The 22031-nt window shown below is 35.0% G+C and overlaps 3 protein-coding genes across 10 annotated transcripts in view; 2 read left to right on the plus strand and 1 right to left on the minus strand.

The window, feature by feature from the left end:
* The window catches only part of dennd3a (DENN/MADD domain containing 3a), a 400395-nt gene that overhangs the window by 188555 nt on the left and 189809 nt on the right, over window positions 1-22031 (plus strand). The gene's annotated exons all lie outside the window — the stretch shown is intronic.
* Window positions 631-3249, plus strand: ggcta (gamma-glutamylcyclotransferase a). The gene is given in 4 exon segments (NM_001144818.1): window positions 631-808; window positions 1950-2095; window positions 2635-2767; window positions 2950-3249. Coding segments are annotated over 4 exon segments (516 nt in total). The 5' UTR covers window positions 631-697; the 3' UTR covers window positions 3076-3249.
* On the minus strand, window positions 2181-20463 carry si:ch211-149a19.3. 8 transcript variants are annotated; one of them, XM_088651446.1, is made up of 15 exons: window positions 20236-20463; window positions 17784-17855; window positions 17391-17507; window positions 17177-17281; window positions 16428-16535; window positions 15531-15638; window positions 14735-14809; window positions 14106-14180; window positions 12216-13964; window positions 10419-10592; window positions 8135-8308; window positions 6587-6760; window positions 5609-5782; window positions 3946-4119; window positions 2181-3421 (listed from the first exon to the last, which is right to left on the minus strand). In XM_088651446.1, exons 2-15 carry the CDS (start codon window positions 17831-17833, stop codon window positions 3415-3417), a joined length of 3264 nt encoding a protein of 1087 aa, XP_088507572.1. In that variant the 5' UTR covers window positions 17834-17855; window positions 20236-20463; the 3' UTR covers window positions 2181-3414. The 8 variants fall into 8 exon arrangements, with proteins under 8 accessions (XP_088507572.1, XP_088507574.1, XP_088507573.1 ...); XM_088651448.1 differs by having other exon boundaries at window positions 15531-15635; window positions 20236-20437; XM_088651447.1 differs by lacking the exon at window positions 20236-20463 and adding an exon at window positions 18724-18874 and having other exon boundaries at window positions 15531-15635.

The following is a 22031-nucleotide window of genomic DNA, read 5'->3' on the forward strand; positions in this document are numbered from 1 at the left end:
CTGCCATGTACACTGCCTTTACAGGTTATGACAGAATAAAAGGTAATTTTAAAATAAAGTTGTCAAACTCAGTTCCTGGAGAGCCACAGCTCTGCACGGTTTAGCTTTAACCCTAATTAAACACACCTGATTAAACCAATTGATTACTTTAGACTTGTTTGAAACCTACAGGTAAGTGTATTGAAGCGGGGCTGGAACTGAACTGCAGCCCTCCAGGATCTGGATTTGACACACATTAAAATTTCCATAACTAATTTTTATGACTGCAAGCTATTTTTAATAATGCAGAAACTATGTAAGTCAAAGGTCTTGCTGGATATTTTTAAATAAAACGAACAGGTTATTTTTTGTACCCAACAGTAGACTTTTATTTTGAAAGTTGTGGTGGCACGGGTCAGTAGTCCTGCTTTGTGAATCAGTTCATTTGAATGAACCGATTAAATCATTTTTAATGCGTCTTTGTTCGAGTCTTATTAAACTTAACCCCTACGTTAATTTTTTGTATTTTTCTTTGGAATTATTGTAAATAAAATTAATTCCCTTTAACGGTGTCCATCATGGTTAAAACAAAATTATTTAAGAGAGTCGGTTCAAAGAATCATTGCTCATTGAGTCGGACCGCACTGGTCAAATAAACCACAGGAAGTAAAGCTGTAAAAGCCCTCAGGTCAGTTTTTCAAGTCCACCATTAGGGAAAATGTCATCCAGCGACTATTTTATGTATTTTGCTTATGGCAGTAATTTACTGAAGGAGAGACTCCAGCTGAAAAACCCATCAGCCGTGTTTCACTGCGTCGGCAGAATACAGGTAAACAAACAATCACGCAGTCAGAGACGAGCACACATAATAACAATATAAGAGTGTAAATCATCTAGTCTACATTATATTTACAATGGTTATCACTATCCCACATCAAAAATACAGTGCTTTATAACAAATACTTGTATTTTAAAACCATACTATAGTAAAGTGTATTATACTGTATATATTATTTACAACACTTAATGAATTCTACAGTCTACTGTACTACTAGGTATTGTGAACTGATGAACTGTATTAAGTCCTGTAGTATACTTTAGATTTTACTACATTAAACTGTGGTGTATTGTAGTATAATACCCCATAGTTGTTCAAAAAACCTTAAGAATTGGGTCATTTGTTTATAGTAGCCTACTATGTTTGCCTTATTATTACTAATATACCATGTACTAGTATAGTTGTGTTACCCAGGGTTCCCATGCTTCTTGAAAGTACTTGAATTTCAGACATGGACTCAAGACCTGAAAGTGCTTAAAACAAACAAATCCTGTTTTTGATGTTTTTCAACAATTGTCATGCTGCTGTCAAAAACAGAATGAAAAAATAGAAACTGTTAATTTTAAGATCTTAAATTAAAATCTTGTATAAGAAATATGACACAATGCATATTTTATTAATATTTCAGAAACTGCAGTTAAATATTTATAATTTTGAACTCAACAACATATTCTTTTGAAAATGACACTCAGAAATCTTCACTCTGACATTTTAATCAAAATATTACGTGCAAGTAAAATGTCAAGTACAGTTAGGACTCTCATGGCACCACATACGCCAGGGGTGTGAATCACAGAGGAGCTTGATTTGAAATTTATGGTGCTAAAAGTCCTCGGCTGTTTATGAAAGAGTGTGAACCCTGGTTACCCTACCAACTACACAATCAAAACAAACTAATTCAAGCACTTTACTATAGTATGGTTCAAAAACACTACAGTATTTACTATAAATTACTATAGTATTTTTCCATTTGGGATGTGCTATCTATTTGTTTGAATACGTTGTTTATTTTAAATGTATTTGTTACGCTTTTTTATGCTCCAAGCCTTTCCATAAAGTTCTGTTGAATGCTCTGTACACTCTAACTTCAGTATATGAATATGATAATCATAAGGGATGCTGTGTGTCTCAGGGCTACAGGCTGGATTTTGGTCTCTCGGGCGATAACACTAACTGTGCTTGGCATGGTGGAGTGGCCACAATACAGGCCAGTGAAGGAGACGAGGTGTGGGGCGTCGTGTGGAGGATTGACCAGCAAAACCTGCCTTCTTTAGACAGGTGAGCTCAGCTGACACTGGGACAATTCACTAAATCAGGCTTTCATCTGTCTATCTTGTTAAATGTGAAACATGATTAACAAGCGTTCTTAATTAACAGATGGTGTTTATTGATTGATTAAGGCTACATTAAAAAAATATATAATTACATATCCGCATAACTGTGTTTTATGTGTTTACACCAAACATACAGGTCATTTCTATTTCTGGCTATTTTTACAGTGTGTAGTTTACTGGTTTATTGCAAATCTTTTATATTACATCTACAAATGAGAAAGAATTAACAGTCTAATACTTTTGTTGTTGATATAGCAGTATAGTTTTCAAATTGTAGGACAAATCATCCATCATCAGCTTAATCAGTTACCAAAAATAACTCAAAAAGGCCAGGTACTAGAAACCCTATACAAATACAGGCAGATACTGATGCAGTCAATATAGTGTCCATCACAGTTACAACCCTCTATATGTTCAAGATGTTCTCCTCAGGAGTAAAATCCCTGTGTTTGTCTTATATTACTCCTCCTGCATGTGTTTCAGACAGGAACAGGTTGATGAAGGAGTCTACAGTCCATTACAGGTCAAAGTGGAAACAAAAGAGGAGCCGCTTTACTGCCGGACGTACAAGATGAACAACTTCAGACCCTGTTCACCTTCACCACAGTATAAAAAGGTAGAGTTTACCACTGATCAGACATTAACCAGCGTCTTAAAGTGAATCTTGTGTTTAGATATGTATTAATCTACATTATATACAATATATTACAACATAAATATCTGATTTACACAACTCTAATGTAAAGTATGATTGAAGAGTGTCTTATTAATGTTTGTCTGGTCTGCTTCTCCATCTAGGTTGTGTGTTTAGGGGCTCAACAGAACGGTTTGCCTCAAAACTACATACAGAAGCTTCTGGAACTGCAGACAAACAATTACAGCGGCTCTTCTGTGCTGGATCAGATTACAGATATCCAGAAATGACACTTATTCAACACTTATTCCTGTCAATGAATCAAAAATAACTCTTTACACAAATGTCTTGTCATGTTCAGCTGAAATCTTTTTAACAGCAGATACACATATTGCCTTAAACAGTCAGTGATGAATAGCTACTACAATTACTGCAGTAAAACGTACTTTATTTAAACTTAATTTTGTATATAATGTCTACTATGAATACAAGAATAAGAAAACTCTTGATTTAAGCACTGGATCATGTGTGTGTGATGACCACTGTGGGTTTGTGTCTGTCAGTTCTGTTGAATGTGACTGACGTGACTCTTTATTCACCATTAGCTGATCCAGAGACAGCCAGAAAACCTAAAACCTACAAGTAAAACAGACGATTAGATGTGTGACATTCCTGGATTATCCACTTTAGAGCTGAAACTACTTGCTGCTTTACTACAGTTATTATATTTACTCTATTACAAATAATGCCAAAATAAAATCTTTGTGATCCACGTCATTGGAATCACTGGTCTGTTTATATTTTCCCTTTATGATTAGATGCAGTAAATCAAGTGAACTATAATGTTCTTGATTAAAAATCTGCTGTTCATTTTTGATGGCAAATTTAGCAACATCCAACAGAGGGCAATAAACAATTTCCAACACACTTAATAGTGTTACAGTAATAGTAGAAACTATCTAAAATCTCTCCATTATTTGGAAACACTGTGCAACTGAAAGAAAAATATAATTAATTTACCCACAGATCAAAGTAAATACTATGAGCAAAATAAACATTTTTAAATCTGTATAATATACAATTAACCATTATAACTTAAAAACAACAACAACTAAACTCTAAATCAGCATTAATTCAGAATACACTTGATGAATACTCACTTAAGTGTGTCCAGTTTATAACGTGAATCATTCTTTAGTTCAGAGAGCAGCTTCACTCCTGAATTTCCTAGTTTATTTTCAGACAGATCCAGTTCTCTGAGATGTACAGGGTTTGATCTCAGAGCTGAAGCCAGAGCAGCACCACCTTCAGCTCTGACTCTACAATAACTCAACCTGTAGAGAACAATGACACTCTTCAGTCTTTCAGTTCAGGATCTACAACACCATCAAATCTGAAGTCCAGAGCTGCTTCATGCTGCTTGACAGGTTTATTTACATATGACTGAGAATGTATGAATTGGAAATGTCATGAATTGATTTTTCATTAAAAAATGTTTTCCATAAAAGAACACTGAATTTTACTGTTATAAAACGAGGTTTACACTAATTAACCACAATGTGATATACAGAAACATAAGAATGATAATATTAAAATGTTAAAATGAGTGCTAATATAATGTCAGGCATTACATATTACACTTGTAAAATCACCATTTAAAAGTAATTAAGGAATGGATAATCTCTGATACATTAGATTGTCGGTTTATTTAAACCTGTAAGAGGGACGGTTCCTCTCTCTTACAGTAGACTTAATTGAAGTCATAGTAGTTAAAATTTGCCTCTCTGTTAGAGCACACAGTCCAAAGAAGAGAGAAATTCAAGTGCACTTAATATTTAGCCTCAATATTTTGTATATTCAGCAGTATGCAGATACCTCTTAAGTTTCCTTTAAACATGACCTATAGTCAAAATACAGTATCAAATATGAACTCTAGAACAGCACACACACCCTGTATAGATGGAAACCAATCCAAAGTTTCAGACACCAAACCTCTTTACACATTAGAGAGCAAACAGCTTTCTACTGGCTGATGTAAATGTGATGCACTTGATCTGCATATTTCTCTCTCTTCTTTTTCCACAAAACACAAAAGTATAGTATACTTTGTTCAAACAGACTGTGATGGAGAAACTTTTATCTGTATGTTGCCTGTAACATGTAAATCCCAACATTTCTTTAATCTAAGTTGGATTTTATGTTCCTCCACCCAATATCAGTATCTGTGAGAGAGTACAGGGTTAAAGAAGTCCACTTCTAGGTCAAGGTCATATTGTCCTCCAATTATTTCAATTAATTATATATGAACATTCTTGGAAGGTTCAGTTTTTACTAACCCAAAATTAATTTTGTTGGTAACAATTTTCCTGATACATTTTCCCAACACACATGAAACATTACAATTACATTAAGACAACCTTCCTTTGTTAACCAACAGAAAATCCTCTGAACTGAAACCTGACATTTACACTTCACATTCTAATAATAAATTATTCATATGCATTATAGACATGCTAAGGCATGGAAAGAAAGATAATTATGTAGATTAACTGACAGAAACACTATTTGGACATTTTTAGACTCCTCGTCTCTGAAGGATAAAAACATCTAGAAGTGAGGAAGCATGCTCAGCAGAAAACCCACAAGACATGTGTTTGCAATTCAGCTTAATATTATTTAGGATCTAAGAAATAACAAGACTCACCTGTGTTGAGTGTGAGACATCATTGAGGATAAATCTACAAATAATCCTACACAATACTAAAACTATATTTTTTGTCAATATGTTTCAGTCCAAATGTCTGTGTTTGATAAATGATTTACCTCAGTTTATCCAGTTTACAGTGAGGATCCTTCAGTCCATCAGAGAGCCGCTTCAGTCCTGAGTCTCCAAAATTATTCAGTGACAGATCCAGTTCAGTCAGGTGTGAAGAGTTTGATCTCAGAGCTGAAGCCAGAGCAGCACAACCTTCAGCTGTGACTCCACAATCACTCAACCTGTAGAGAACAATGACACTTTATTTTCGCAGTTCAGGATGTAGAGAGGCAGAATTCTCACAATCAGAAAGACAGACTTGATATACAACATCATTACAGCTCCAGTCTGAACTTCAGAACTGCTTGAAGATGAAGCTTGAGGAGGTTCAGTTCAAAGGCATAAGAATAGCAAAATCTTTTTTTAAATGTGTGAATCATAAAATTACAATATAATTCACAATGAAATCAACGTGTCATATTTGTATCATTCATTTAGTAAGTAGTCATGTAATAACTGAGATAATGTACATTCTGGGCTCTATTTTGACGGTCCATGCTCAAAACGGAAAGTGCAGGGCACAAACGCATTTAGGGCGTGTCAGAACCCACTTTTGCTAATATAAGGACAGGAAAATCCGCTTTGCGCCGTGGCGCTTGGTCTAACAGGGTTGAGCTTATTCTCTTAATGAGTTATAGGTGTGTTTTGAGAATAAACTAATCAGAGTCTCATCTCCCATTCCCTTTCAGAGTCAGGTGCGTCGCGCCATAGCGCATTTGCAATTTACATGACGTAAAGTAAGTGTAAGTGGAAAAACTGAGCATTTCACAAGCAAGAAAACAGTTAAACAGAGCATCTACAGCGTGAGAATAAGAGATAAGGCATCTCATAATTCTCTTTTGCTCTCATGGATAGGGAAACCTTTACGTACAGACATCAATTAGCCTATAAATAATTAATTTTGTTTGTTATCAATATAATAACTATAAATTATGTTAATATTCCTTTATGAGTCCTAGTGTCTGTGATTCAGATAAATGATTTACCTCAGTATCTCCAGTTTACAGTGAGGATCCTTCAGTCCAGCAGAGAGCAGCTTCACTCCTGAGTCTTCTAGATTATTCAGTGACAGATCCAGTTCAGTCAGGTGTGAAGAGTTTGATCTCAGAGCTGAAGCCAGAGCAGCACAACCTTCATCTGTGAATCCACAATCACTCAACCTGTAGAGAGCAATGACACTTTTTAGTTCAGGATCTACAGCTCAGAGAAGCAGAAACCTCTCAATCCGAAAGACAGACTTGAAGCACAACACCCTTAACAGCTCCAGTCTGAACTTCAGAACTATTCAAAGATAAAGCTTGAGGAGGTTCAGTTCAATGGCATAAACATATCAGAATCTTTTTTTTTTTTTAATGTCAGAATCACAAAATTTCTAAATTATTTACAATGAAATCAATTTGGCATATTTTGTTTATTTATTATAAGGCAAGTAGTTGTGTAATAAATGCATCCATCCAGCAGTGTAAATGAGGGTAACTATCTGACTAGGCTTCTGATGGTATCAGATTTCCTTTTTGTGGTTAAATGCTCATCTTTAATAGCTATATACAATATTATGATGATACTGATGTAAGCTGCAAAAAAGGTTACTTTATCATGTATAAAAAACATTTTGGTATATTGCTTGATTTTAACTATTAAACATTAACTAATAAATGAACATCACCCAAGACTAATAGATTTGCAGTTTTCATCATGATGCTAGTTAAATTAACTAATGTTAACAAATGGAGCCTTATTGTTCAGAGTTAAGAAACAAGAGTCCTATTAATAGTCAGAGCATTTTCAATCAATATCTCAGTATTTGATTATTAATTGTAATAACGGACAGAAAAACACCATTCAACATGTCTAGACTCCTCGTCTCTGAAGAATAAAAAAAACATCTGAAAGTGAGGAATCATGTTCAGCAGCAAACTCACAAATAATGAGTTGGCAAAACAGCTTATTATTATCTTCACAACATCTTCAATGGATGCAGAAACTCAACTGTGTCAGGCGAAGCATTTAAAGGTTTGGTGAAATGCTTTGAAATTTGCATTTTTTTTTAATGCTTGACGTAATCTCAACCGAAACACGAAGAAAAGGTGGGACATAGCGTAGCTCCTCATCCTTTTTAAAAACAGCCAATGGTGTTTTGTTTTATCACTCTCTTCGCAAATGAAAAGCAAATGAGAAATTAGCATTTTAAAGGGGACGGGGCATGTCAGATACTACAGAGTGTTTGATTGGCATGATTTGATGAGAAACTGTAGTGTGAGTTGATTTGAATAAATCCGTTGATCTATTTAGGCAGAAGTGGCAAACTGCAAGCTTTAGATGGTTTTATCAGTTTTAAATCTTCTAAATGCAAATTTTGTTTTGAGCACACTAGATTATGGATACCTTTAAAACTAACAATAATGATACTAAAAATTAAAAAACTTAATTTCAATTTCATGAGATCTTTAAGAAAAATACCCAGCAGTAGATCATAAACTCTTGACATAAACATAATAACTTTAAATTATGTCTGTGTTTAATAAATGATTTACCTCAGTATCTCCAGTTTACAGTGAGGATCCTTTAGTCCATCAGAGAGCAGCTTCACTCCTGAGTCTTCTAGATTATTCAGTGACAGATCCAGTTCAGTCAGATGTGAAGAGTTTGATCTCAGAGCTGAAGCCAGAGCAGCACAACCTTCATCTGTGACTCCACAATCACTCAACCTGTAGAGAACAATGACACTTTTTAGTTCAGGATCTACAGATCAGAGAAGCAGAAGCCTCTCAATCCGAAAGACAGACTTTATATACAACATCATTAACAGCTCCAGTTTGAGCTTCAGAACCGCTTAAAGATGAAGCTTGAGGAGGTTTAATTCATGGACATAAATAGTAGAATCCTATTTTTTTAATCACAAAATTTTAATATGATTTACAATGAAATAAATGTGTTATGTTTTTTTTTTAAATATACATAATTATTTACTAGTCCTGTAATAAATAAGAATGTACATTCTGTCTCCATCCAGCAGTGTGAATCAGGGTAATTATGTAATGTAATGTAATGTGTATTTATATAGCGCATTTATTGTGTATGGCCATACACCTGACTAGGCTTCTGATAGTATTAAATTTCCATGTTGTGGCTAAATGCTCAAACTTGAATCGCTATATACAATATTATCATCATACTGACGAAAACTGCAAAAAGGTCCCTTCATGCATAAAAACATTTTGATATATTGGTAGATTTTAACAAACTATTAAACATTAACTAAAACAATAAACATCACCCATGATTAATAAATTAGTAGGCTTCTGATTTTATAAAATTTTCTTGTTGTGATTAATTGCTAAACATTTATTGCTCTATGGTATTCTCATGATTCTGATGAAAGCTGCAAAAAAGGTTACTTTATCAGTTATTAAAAACATTGTGGGCAGCACGGGGCGCAGTGGGTAGCGCTTATGCCTCACAGCAAGAAGGTCATTGGTTTGAAGCCTTGGCTGGGAAAGTTGGCATTTCTGTGTGGAGTTTGCATGTCTTCTCCATGTTGGCGAGGGTTACCTCTGGGTGCTCCAGTTTCCTTCACAGTCTAAACACGTGCTATCAGGGAATTGGGTAAGCTAAATTGTTGGTAGTGTATGTGTGTAAATGGAAGTGTGTGGGTGTTTCCCAGTGATGGATTGCAGCTGTGGCGACCCCAGATTAATAAAGGGACTTAGCCAACAAAAAAATGAATGAATGAATGAATAAAAACATTGTTGTGTATTGCTTTATAATATAAAAGTTTGGAGTAAGAAAATGTAAAAAAACAAAACAAAAGTATTATAAAGTTAAAAGTGATAAAGGTAACAAAACAGTTACTAAAGTAACCCTCATTTCCCGAGGTGGAGAATAGAAATGCTATATGGAAACTTCCACTATGGGGATTTCGTCATAAACCAATCATCTGAAAGAGTATAAAAATGGGCTAATGAAATGCCAACGAATTGGCAGTGTCAGCTTACACAGGTGGCAGCAGTCACAATTATCATTGTATAAAGATGCCAGCCGTGCAACGCAGAGTCACCTTTCTAGCTGAAGAGCCGAACTGCAGCTGTCAGCTAAGGCACAATCGCTTGTGGCGAAGGAACATAGCATACCTGTTATCCCCTTCGGGGAGTGAGGGTTACTTTAGTAACCGTTTCTTTCCCCAGGGGGAGGGGGACATCAATGCTATGTGAAAACTTCCACTATGGGGAAATCTATGTAAAATGCCACAGCGATTGATCCTTACCACGTCATTGGTGAGAGGTTTGCCAAGCTCTAAGCGTGAGCGCACCATCATCACCAGAGACTTAGCCCTCCAACGTGCCCCCTGGCGCTAATTTACCTTACTTACCTGTGAAGCATTAAAGGCTTATTTATATATTTGAGGGAGTTGTAAAAATGCACCAAGTTAATTCTCAAGGAATTTCAAATACGACAGTACGTTGGGAAAGCCTAATTAAAGCCAGATAGGGAGGACGCCGGGGAGGCAACCTGCTGCCCAAATAGGGAGACCTGGTGGCAAGAAGACATATGGACTAACCCTGAGAAGGGGAAGTACACATATAAAAAGATGCAATTTGGAAACATGCAAACATACAAATCTAATTACCCCATTACTAACAGAAAATAGGCCTATAAACTACTGTTTATAGCAATGAGTGTATTACATGAAGTGATATTATTAAATATTCATGCTAAACATTTTTTTTGTTTGTTTTATTGAAGTGTCATTATGAAAAGTGATTACTGACCGATGCCAATCTTTGACCAATAGGTCGGAGTATTCGTAATAATATTTACCTCAGTTTCTCCAGTTTACAGTGAGGATCCTTCAGTCCAGCAGAGAGCCGCTTCACTCCTGAATCTCTTAGATTATTTTCAGACAAATCCACTTCTCTCAGGTGTGAAGAGTTTGATCTCAGAGCTAAAGCCAGAGCAGCACAACCTTCAGTTGTGACTTTACAACCACTCAACCTGTACAGAAAAATGACAATCTTCAGCCTTTTCTCTTTTCTCTTATTTTTTCATTGCTTTATTTATTAAAATACACTAACAATATTGTGGTTCAGTTAAAATGAAAATACATTATTTTTTGTCCATAGTAATAATACACCCATAGATTGACAATTACATTCTAATATAATATAATAATAAAAAAGACATATCTGTGCAATGGAATTATATGGAAAATGTCTGAACTTCCCTCTTTTAATCTGTTTTTAAATTTTTGTTAAGAATGTTTGAAGTTAATGTAGTGTTTGTATGTCTAATATATTGTATGTGACTTTGCTGCAAAACTAGTTTCCTCCAAGCAGGACAATATATAAAAACAAACAAACATATTCACTACAGAAAGCATTTCCCAACAGGTAACTCAATGTCAAAATTAGTATTGATTGTGATATTGTAAAATAATTTTTAAATTAGTATTGTCTATAATAATCTGACCCTTCCCAGACAGGCCATCCGCGATATTGTGGCGCATCACCCTCCGCCATCTTGTTCGTTAAGCAAACAGTCTACACTAAGCAGGCATAGTAAAGTAACATCAGCGATTAACCTGGAAAATAGTGAGAATGTGCTTGCATTGGACTCGCAACGCAGACACAGGAAAGCTAGGCAATATCATTTTTTCTTTTCCTGAAACCTAGAAGAGGGAATGAAATGGATGCATTTTCTGGACGCTTGTCAAACCATCATTATCAAACATCATAACTTTTCGTTTATTGGACCAGGACAGCCTGTAAAATAATAGTTTATAGAGATGTTTTTTGTGATTTGATAATAACCAGAAAACAGAATGAAAACAGCATTTTAACTTAGCTTGTTACATGTCCGTGTATTTATTTATTTTTGCTATTTTGTTGCCCTCTAAAGTTTTTGTATTACCTTTTTTCTTTTAATTAAGTAGATTTCTTTGCACCTGCGAATCATTGTCAGTCGGCTTATAAGAATCCACGCTGCAGCATTTTGGAGGCGGAGACTTGAGCGGCTGTCCAGGCGCAAAGCTGTGCTCATTTTTTTGTTACTTATACTTTGTTATTATTGTGTTTGTTTATGTAATTACATTCCCCTAAACCAATCAATTTGTGTTTTCCCTCATTTGTGTTATGGCTGTAACACAGCTTCTTATAATTTCATAGATGCATTATTGCCTCATTTGAGATGCTGCCATTTGTGTGTGCTTTTAAATTATGTGTTAAGGAATAAATTTCTAACATTTTAATTACATACAAATGATCTGAACTTCTCAACATTAGACAGTAGGCTGTAGCTTCAATTCTTAATTTGTTTTCATTTCCAGTTACACTCAAATCCTGAATATCTTCCGCATATGCATAAAACAAACCCTCATGTTTGATTCTGTCTGAAATCAGTAGCCTTTGTCATTTTTACACAAAGGATTTACTATTTCCCTGGAGAATGCACAAATTCAAAGAGCAACAAAGCAGCTGATGCTGAAAGCTAGTCAGAGAAACAGTTTTTCAGAGAAAAAGTTTTTTTTTTAATCTCAGCTGCCAGTGGGCTGTGCTTGTACCCTGATAATTGTGAACATATTTGGTGTAGTGAACAGTGATTATTATCATTGTGACTTACTGAACTGATCTGGATTCTTTCACCACAGGTAGCAGCTTCTGAAGAACTTCATCTGCTGAGTTTTGGGTTCCAATAAACTGATTTAGATCGAAATCCTCCATCTCCTGCTCTGATGTCAGCAACACATAAACCAGAGCTGACCACTGAGAAGAGGAGAGTTTGGTTTCTTTTATTTCTCCAGATCTCATATATTCCTGGATCTCCTGCATCAGTGATCGATCACCCAGCTCATTCAGACAGTGGAACAGGTTGATGGATCTCTCTGGAGAGCGAATCTCCCTGATCTTCTGCTTGATGAACTGAACTGTTTCCTCTGTGTTGTAGGAACAGCTTCCTGTCTGTGTCAGTAGTTCTTGTAAGAGAGTCTGATTAAATTCCAATGAAAGACCCAGAAGAAAACGCAGGAAAAGATCCAGATGTCCATTCGCACTCTGTAAAGCCTCATTTACAGCTCTCTGATGCAGAAAAGATAATGGATTAAATGTCTTCCAGTGCTTATTTAAGCAGTTGTTTGTTAAAGAGTGATGAGCATATAGAGCTGCGAGATGTTCCTGGATGCTCAGATGAACAAAGCAGAAAACTTTCATCTGACTGAAGCTAAACTCCTCTCTGAAGATCTGAGTGCACAATCCTGAGTAAACTGCTGCTTCTGTCAGATCAAGGCCACACTCTCTCAGGTCTTCCTCATAGAAGATCAGGTTGCCTTTCTGAAGCTGCTCAAAAGCCAGTTTCCCCAGTTTGAGGATCATGTCTTCATCTCTGACCTTCTTCTCATAGTCCTTCTCATGTCTGATGTTGGTCTGCATGATCAGGAAGTGTGTGTACATTTGAGTGAGAGTCTTGGGAATCTCTCCACTCTGCGCTTGACTGAAGATCTTCTCCAGAACCATGGCTGAGATCCAGCAGAACACTGGGATGTGGCACATGATGTGGAGGCTCCTGGAGGACTTTAGGTGTGAGATGATTGTATCGGCCAGACTCTGATCTCTGATTCTCTTCCTGAAGTATTCCTCCTTCTGAAGGTCATTGAAGCCTCGTACCTCTGTCACTCGATGAACAAACCCAGAGGGAATGAGATCTGCTGCTGCTGGTCTGGAGGTGATCCAGATGAGAGCAGAGGGAAGCAGATTCCCTGAAATGAGGTTCGTCAGCAGCACGTCCACTGAGGCCGATTCATAGATATTATGCAGTTGCACATCACTGTCAAAATCCAGAGACAGACGACACTCATCCAGACCATCAAAGATGAACAGCATTTTATAATCATCACTGGATATTTTTATTTGTTTAGTTTCAGGGAAAAACACACGCAGCAGATCTGACAGACTGAGTGTTTTGTCCTTCATCATGTTGATCTCTCTGAAAGGAAGGGGAAATATGAGCTGGATGTCCTGATTCTCTTTCTCTTCAGCCCAGTCCACAATGAACTTCTGCACAGAGACTGTTTTCCCAATGCCAGCGACTCCCTTGGTCAGCACAGTTCTGATGGCTTTGTCTTGTCCAGGTAAAGGTGTAAAGATGTCTCTGCATTGGATCGGTGTGTCCTCTTTTGCTGATCTTCTGGATTGTACCTCAATCTGTCTCACCTCATGCTCATTATTGTTCTCTCCATTGTCACTTTCTGTGATGTAGAGCTCTGTGTAGATCTCCTTCAGGAGTGTTTGGTTTCCCAGTATTGATGTTCCTTCAGACACACACTGAAACTTCTTCAGCAGGTTTGATTTTAATATATTTTCAAACAGTTGAGAACTGAGACGGAAAGATTAAAATTACAGAATATAAAATAAAGGAAAATAAAACTTTAATTCAGTAAATTTCACAAAGATAGCTCAAATGAAAAGTTGGAAAATATTCAGTTTAGGAGAGTCGTGAAAGATGGAAATATTGTACCTTAGACCAGTCGATGTGTGTCTTCTCTCAGTTTTCAGTTGCTTTTCCATAAACTGGTCATTCATTGATGTTTTGCTGTGGCATTGACACAGAACATATATGATAATAGAACAGGGAATTTATATTTGAATTACATTTGAATGGGTTCAGGAGATATAGAGAAACATCAGCAAACATCAGGACAAAGAGATCAGGACAAAGAGATGCTAAAATCCACACTAACATACAGATATATGAAAACAATGAATTTTCAATCTGAGCTTAACCCTAAGTTGTTGCCATTCTAAGCACTGTTAACCCTGGTTAATGTGTAAAATGTAAATAATATAACCCAGAAATCACTTGGCAGTTAGCATTTCTGTATGACGTGGATTTCCTCTGGGTGCTCCGGATTCCCCCAGAGTCCAAAGACAAACTATTTGTATAAAGCTTAATTCGATGTAGTGTATTTGTGTGAATGTGTATGGGTGTTTCCCAGTGTTGGGTTGCGGCTGGAAGGGCATCCGCTGCGTAAAACATATGCTGGATAAGTTGGCTGTTCATAGCGCTGTGGCAACCCCAGATTATTAAAGAGACTAAGCCGAAAATAAAATAAATGAATGAATGTTTGACAAAGTAAATTGTTGTACCTTAGACCAGTCAGTGTGTGTCTTCTCTTAGTTTCCAGTTGCTTGTTCATAAACTGGTCATTCGTTGATGTTTCACTGTGGCATTGACATAAAATAGAACAGAGAATTCATATTTGAATAACACAAACAAACCTCAGATACAAAATCTGAGTGACAAATGAAACAACAACATATATAACTTTATACTTTACAGTCTTCTTTATAAGAACTGAAAATAAATTTAAATGCAAACAAACTAAATATATTATTTCACACAGTTGTTCTAAGTCCACTCATGCAATTGATGGATCACACATTACAAAGCATATATAACTGAGAAACACCATCATAGATTAAGATCTGCTGTGGTGTTTCTCAACTATAGATGTAATTGTTTAATTTATGATATAACTGAATTAATAATACGTTTAAAAGCATTGTTCTGATTGGGATTACTAGTGTGAGAGGGGTCAGACGTTAAAGAAATATCAGGACAAAGAGGCTTGATCAATGTGTATGCTAAAATCCACACCAACATACAGAAATATGAAAACAATGTCTTTTCAATCTGAGCTTAACCCTAGGTCTTTGCCATTCTGAACAATTTTAACCCTGGGCAATGTGTGAAATGTAAATCAACATAATCCAGGAGTCAGTTTACCCAGGGTTTAGAATGAACTTGTCAAAGCCTGAAAAGTTCTTGTAATGCTTAAAACTGCTTAGTGGAATGTCACATGCAATAGTATTTTGTTTGATGCATTTCTTGTATGATTGTTATTTTATTTTTTTCTTGTTTGTTTGACAAAGTAAAATGTACCTTAGACCAGTCGATGTGCGTCCTCCATCAAATTTGACAGGCTCTGGCATTGACTGGACACTCTTCATAGACACAGAGCTGGGCTCTGGTGGGTTTGATCTCTGACTGCTGAATTGGCGTTACAGGACAAAGATAACAGATCAGACACCATATTTATTGTTTATTTACCATTTAAACAACATCTTTCTATGATTCAAAGCAAGTGTGGGAATATAAATTTATATAATCTAATTTCAAATGAACAATAATCTACATAAAACTGAAAAGTTATATTCTTTGGTTTTTGATTATATCATTTTATTAACAGCCCAGCCATGAGAGACATTAACCTTTGTCCTTCTGACTACAGGCTAAGCCAAAGTGATGCAAATGCTTTCAACGACTCTGCCTATGTCTTTGGGTGATAGTTTCAGTGTACAGAAACCCTATTGTTGATGAATTTGTGTGGTCAGTAGCTGGGCCGGTATCTAACACCTATATGCCAATTTACCCTGCTGACACCAAAACTGAATTTGCATGCTTTGTTTAGACATCTCCCCTCCTCATAAGAACACAATATAGACATGACATCTTTGTCTTAATTCAGATTTGTGATAAATCTCCCAGACTGCAGACCTCCAGTAGGCTCTGCAGACACATGGACTTCTTGGAGATGCTGTATGACTGCAGATTAACCAACACGTCTCAATAAAGGAATTCTGCTTGTTTCGAGTCTGTTGGACGGGGTTCTCTTCTCTATTCACTCATTTATTTTTGTACAACACAAGTCTGATAAGGATCTTTACTGGCTTTGTTTTGCTTAGTGGAACATCACATGCAATAGTATTTTGTTTGATGCATTTCTTGTATGATTGTTATTTATTTTTTTTCTTGTTTGTTTGACAAAGTAAAATGTACCTTAGACCAGTCGATGTGTGTCCTCCATCAACTTTGAAAGGCTCTAGCATTGTCTGGTCACTCTTCATAGACACAGAGCTGAACTCTGGTGAGTTTGATCTCTGACTGCTGAATTGGCGTTACAGGACAGAGATAACAGATCAGACACCATATTTATTTATTTACATCTACGTAAAAATCATATAAAAAATATCTTTCTATGTTTCTAAGCAGGTCTGATAAGGATCTTTACTGGCTCTGTTTCTTTTCTCTCTTCTTTTTTTTTTTTTACATTTTTATTAGAGATTTAACTAAAGGAAAAGAATGTACAAAGTTTAATTTTTACACTTACAATACAATTACTTGTTCATCCTCATAATATCAAGGTATTACAATCCTTTAGGAGTCTTTTTATACTTTACAGGGTTTTTTATTAGAACTGAAATTAAATTTAAATGTAAACAAACTAAATATAATATTTTACACAGTTGTTCTAAGTCCACTCATACAATTGATGGATCACACATTACAAAGCAATCACTTACAAATGTTTAGGTAAATGACTTTGATGAGAAGTTAACATTGATGTTCATATTGATTGCTTGGTAGAAAAAAAATTACCAAGATTTCTTAATGTGACAAAAGAAAAAATAATAATCTTGTTTTGACCAGACCCATTTAGATATAGGTCAATCTCAATGAAACTTTCCTGGAAAAAATAAAGGATAGATTTTTTTTGTAAATTTATCTTCAAGACAAAAATGTTGTACCTCAGATCAGCTGGTGTGCGTATCTCCTTAAATTTGACTGGTCTTTGTATCCATGGGTCACTTCTCATGGACTTTGCGGTGTTTGATTTCTGATTGTTGAATTTGCTTTACAGGACAGACATAACAGAACAGACACAATCATTTAAATAGTAAATCTACATGAATCTCAAACAGAGAATATACTTTTATTTATACTTTAAACAAAAATGTGAACCTCTGATTATCTGGTGTGCGTTCTTCAAACATTTTGATAAGTTTCTTTGCCGACAAGTCTTCCGGCGTGGTCTCACAGTTGGACTCTGGTGTGTTTGATTTCTGACTCTGAAAATGACTTAAATATAACATAGACAACAATTCATTAAGGTACATTTTGCATAAATATTCATTAATGTTAAAGTGGTGCCACTGCACAAGCACTATGTCACCCATCTGAACAGATATTTCTGATATACATCTGGTTTTTGGAGCTGTGTTCAAAGATCCTATTTTATACCCTCAGAGTCCCAACATCACAGCATCTGAATTCCCTAACCCTGGTAAACACTGATATAATGTGTGAAATGCAATTTATTTCCAAAACATTAAAACAATTAAGAGCGCCAAGTACCTGTGTCTGGATGAAAAGTCTCCATCATTGCTTGCTTCTTCGTCTTCCATGATTTATTCACTCTTTATGGAGCTGCACATTAGGCACACAGAAATACAAGAAACTTTTTTCTGTTTAATTTAGTTAACGTGTCTTGATTGACATAAAAACAGAAGACTCAATTAACAAATAAAACAAATACACAAATAAAATTATTTTGCAATCAGTCTAAACATTTTTTTAAACCAAAATCTATTTATATACAGTGGGGGAAGTATTGAACATGTCATGTTTTTTCCCTGTGAACAAAATTTCTAAAGGAGCTGTTGATTTTGGTAAAAACCCAAACAATACAACAATACATAAGAATAAAAATAAACATAAATAATTATTCAAACAAATAGATTGCAAACAAAGAGAGTCAAATAATAATGATATGGTTTTGTTTTAAATAAACACTAATAGGGCTCAGTAAGGTTTAGTAAAGTTGGTTAGAAAGGAGCTAAACTCCTTTTTCCATTTTAACATAATGGCCAAGAAATTTAACTGTGACAAGGTGTCTTGACTGTCCTAAAGTTTTAAAGGCCAATTAATGAAAATACACCCCTTTTTAACCACTCTACTGGATTTAATGAATCCTTACTGGTGTTGGAGAAATACTGATATTCTTTATTCAGCTCAAACACTGCTTACAGCCCTCTGTACTGGACAGGCTCAGCTTCACATTATTTTATACATTTTCTTTTTATTTTATTATAAATTTAGTTATCAAGCAAGCATGATACACAAACAATTGTAAGTAGTCTATGTAGTGTGCATCCTCACAGAAATAGAAATTATAATAAGATTGTTAAAAGTCTAAAGTTTTCAAGTTAAAGTTTTAAACATAAAGCTTTTGAAGGTTAGTTCAGTGAATGAGGAAATGTCCTGAAAGCAGCTCACCTGACTGACGCTCACTCACCTTGATCAAGAAGTTAGTTTACCACAATATCCAACATGTTCAGTTTTTCTCAAATCAAGAGTTTCTATGACGCATATATTTACTATTATAATGCTATTATAAGTGCTTTAAGTTTTAGTGTTAATGCACCAAATGTTCTGGTGCAAATGACGCACAACTAAGACGCAAAACCTGTTTACTTCTTGTGCTAAAAGTCATCAATCCTGTCTGAAAAATGCAGTCTGCCCTGTTCAGTTCATAAACAGCGTGTTTATGAGAGAGAGAGAGAGAGAGAGAGAGAGAGAGAGAGAGAGAGAGAGAGAGAGAGAGAGAGAGAGAGAGAGAGAGAGAGAGAGAGAGAGAGAGAGAGAGAGAGAAGACTAGTATGGACATTTTGATTTAGAATAAGAGAGAGAGAGAGAAGACTAGTATGGACATTTTGATTTAGAATAATTCGTAATCAAGTTGTCAAGATGACATTTAAGTTTAAGTGTTTTTAATTATTGTAAATACATTATAGGATAAACAAGTTTTAAATAACTATATATATATATATATATATATATATATATATATATATATATATATATTTTTTTTTTTTTTTTTTTTCTGATAACCCTTGCAGCTAGTTTTGCATTTTAGTATCATCTAATAATCCATGTTATATGAGCACAGATACACACTTTGGTTGTTGCCCGCTTGATCTCTCTTCTCTTCAGAACATCAGGTTACACTATATTGGTAAATTTGTATTTGTGGTGCATGTTTATTTTTCTGTCAATCTAAAATGTCTAGTACAAACGTGGTATTTTTTCATATGCAGTGTCTATGTTATTTATTTTTTTTACCACAAGAGGAGGAAATACAAGGTAACTCTAAAATAACTCTACAAGACCATTTCACAAAATAAACATTTTATCTAGATTTTTTATTTATTTCCTGGTCCCCACAACATACTGCAAGGTGAGCGCACTCAAACACGCACACGCATACACACGCGCATGCGCACACACGCACATAAACAAGGAAACAAACTGCTTAATGACAAGTTTAACCTGCACAACTGAGATTTAAGCCTGGCTAGTGGATAGTTAGAAAAACATTTTTATTTTTTGCCTAAATAAACAGATTAGAGTTTGATGAGATTTACACGCATTTGTGGAGGAGCACTAAAATAAATCTCTGTATAGTCAGTATAGCTTCAGTTGAAAATAATGAATTCAGTAGAAACATCAAGATCACGCAGACTTTATTTTAAAGAAAATGTCTTCTTTTCTACTGTTCTTATTTAATAAGACATCATTTTATGCGTTACACTATCCTAGTAGAATGTTGGATTACAGCCAGCATCATTGAAAAACAGCTCTGATAACTAATGATATTTCTAAATCTTTGCTAATTATTACACATAAATAAACAGATATTTAAAGTAGCTTATGGAAAACCTAGACCTCTAGTACACCATGTAAAATTAGATATGATAATAATATTAACTTGATGTTTAAATCAGGAAGTTTCTTGACTTCAGCTCACCTGACTGATGCTCCTTCACCTTGATCAAGATGTTACTGTATTTTACCACAGGATCCTGATATGTTTGAGGTTTCCACAACACACAAAGTCCTGCAAATGGACTCAACTGAAATAGTATTATTAACACTTTTTAAAAAGAAGAACAGCAAGTCGCCTAAAAACCCTGTAACTCTTCAAGGTAAATCACAAATACTTTCACTTCTGAGAGAAAACCTGCTAAACCTGTCTGTTGAAAAATCCAGTTTGATTATGAGGAAGAGAGAAACGAGTATCTCACCTGTTTATGTATAATCATACAATTTTGCATCCCATGAATATTATTTTTGTGCGATTTTTGGATTCTGACTTAAAACATCAAGAAAAATGTTAATAACAACATGACATTATGAATACTGAAACCTTTACATTTCATAAGCACAGAGTTGCTAGTTTTTCCCTGAGTAGTACTGAAAGCTAATTATCATTACAATTATTTAGTAACTTTAGCTTAAGATGATGGTAGGAAACAGCCTAACACTTAGTTTTTCTAAGTACAGAATATATTTATTTCTTTGTAATAATTTAATTTCTGTCTGGTACAAGCATATGCATAATTTCAGTAATAAAATTAATAGTGTTTTCTCTCTTTATCCTTAAAGAAGTATGTTAGAGTATGTGCCAGTATACCCATAGCTGGGGCACACTGACCGTATCCAACAGCTTTGTATCTAAAAAAAATACATACAATAACAAAATATGTTATCAATCAAAGATAATTAGGCAACACTTTAGTTTAATACTGGCATATTACCAACCTATTGTTAAGATATACTGTTTATTGGCACTTATAAGGTATAATCTTATTTTACTTCTCTAATACCCAATACCAAAACCCATCCACTACCTTACTATTAATAAGCAGCTATTTATTAGACTGAGTTAGTAGTCTTAGTTAAAGGTTTGTTAGGAGCATGAATTGTACTTAAAAATAAAGTGTGACAATTATAATCATAATTATTTACTTACAGAAAACTGCATTTGAAACCAATTAAAAATAAACTCATTCTGCATTTCGACAACAAAACACACAAAAAAACACCTCACAAATTATTACTAACATAAATTAGTTAAAAAACTCCAGCTCAAGATAATTATGATTATTACTATTCTTATATATTTTATTCATAAAATACTGATACTTATGTGAAAATAAAAAAATGTTTTTCTTTGCACTTATACAACTGGTATAAACATAAGACACAAATAATCAAAGGTACCTGCAAATCTCATAGTAATTCAACCTCAACCTATAAAATTAAGGCTCTTGCTTAATTTGATGACACTCTGTGATTCAGTTTTTTTCTACTGCATGTACATTTTCTGTCTTTTCTGCAAAACCAAAACTACCCCTATGGTAAAAAAACAACAACAACAACAACAACAACAACAACAACAACAACAACAACAAAATAACATACCTATTTTTAACAGAAAATGTTTTCCATCCTGCTGTTCCTGTTTGTCTCTTGATGAATAATGATGGCAGCTGAATTACTCTTATTACAGAATTCAGGTCTGATAACAAAACTGCTAATTATATGCATGCTTTATTTTAAATGTGCAGATGTGTGTATATGAGTGTAAATTATAGTAAAAGTCTCTCAAACCCTTTGTGGTAAACACAGACAGGGCAGACGAGCAATGGTGTCTCCCTCAAGCATATCATCCAGACATATGGAGCACTCGCCAGAGTCCCGAGCTGAGACAAAACATCATCTAGAGGAGGAAAACAGCACAGCATCACTATCAGCATCAGA

The sequence above is a fragment of the Danio rerio genome, chromosome 19 (assembly GCF_052040795.2).
Source record: "Danio rerio strain M-AB ecotype USA chromosome 19, GRCz13ab, whole genome shotgun sequence".
Classification (NCBI taxonomy): Eukaryota; Metazoa; Chordata; class Actinopteri; order Cypriniformes; family Danionidae; genus Danio; species Danio rerio.

Coding starts and splice junctions, on each gene's coding strand:
- si:ch211-149a19.3 (XM_088651446.1), bottom strand. CDS start 17,833: ATGGAAGACGAAGAAGCAAGCAATGATGGAGACTTTTCATCCAGACAC. Junction 16,536..17,176: donor CGCACACCAGCTGATCTGAG/GTACAACATTTT, acceptor ACGCCAATTCAG/CAGTCAGAGATCAAACTCAC. Junction 14,810..15,530: donor CGCACATCGACTGGTCTAAG/GTACATTTTACT, acceptor TCAATGCCACAG/TGAAACATCAACGAATGACC.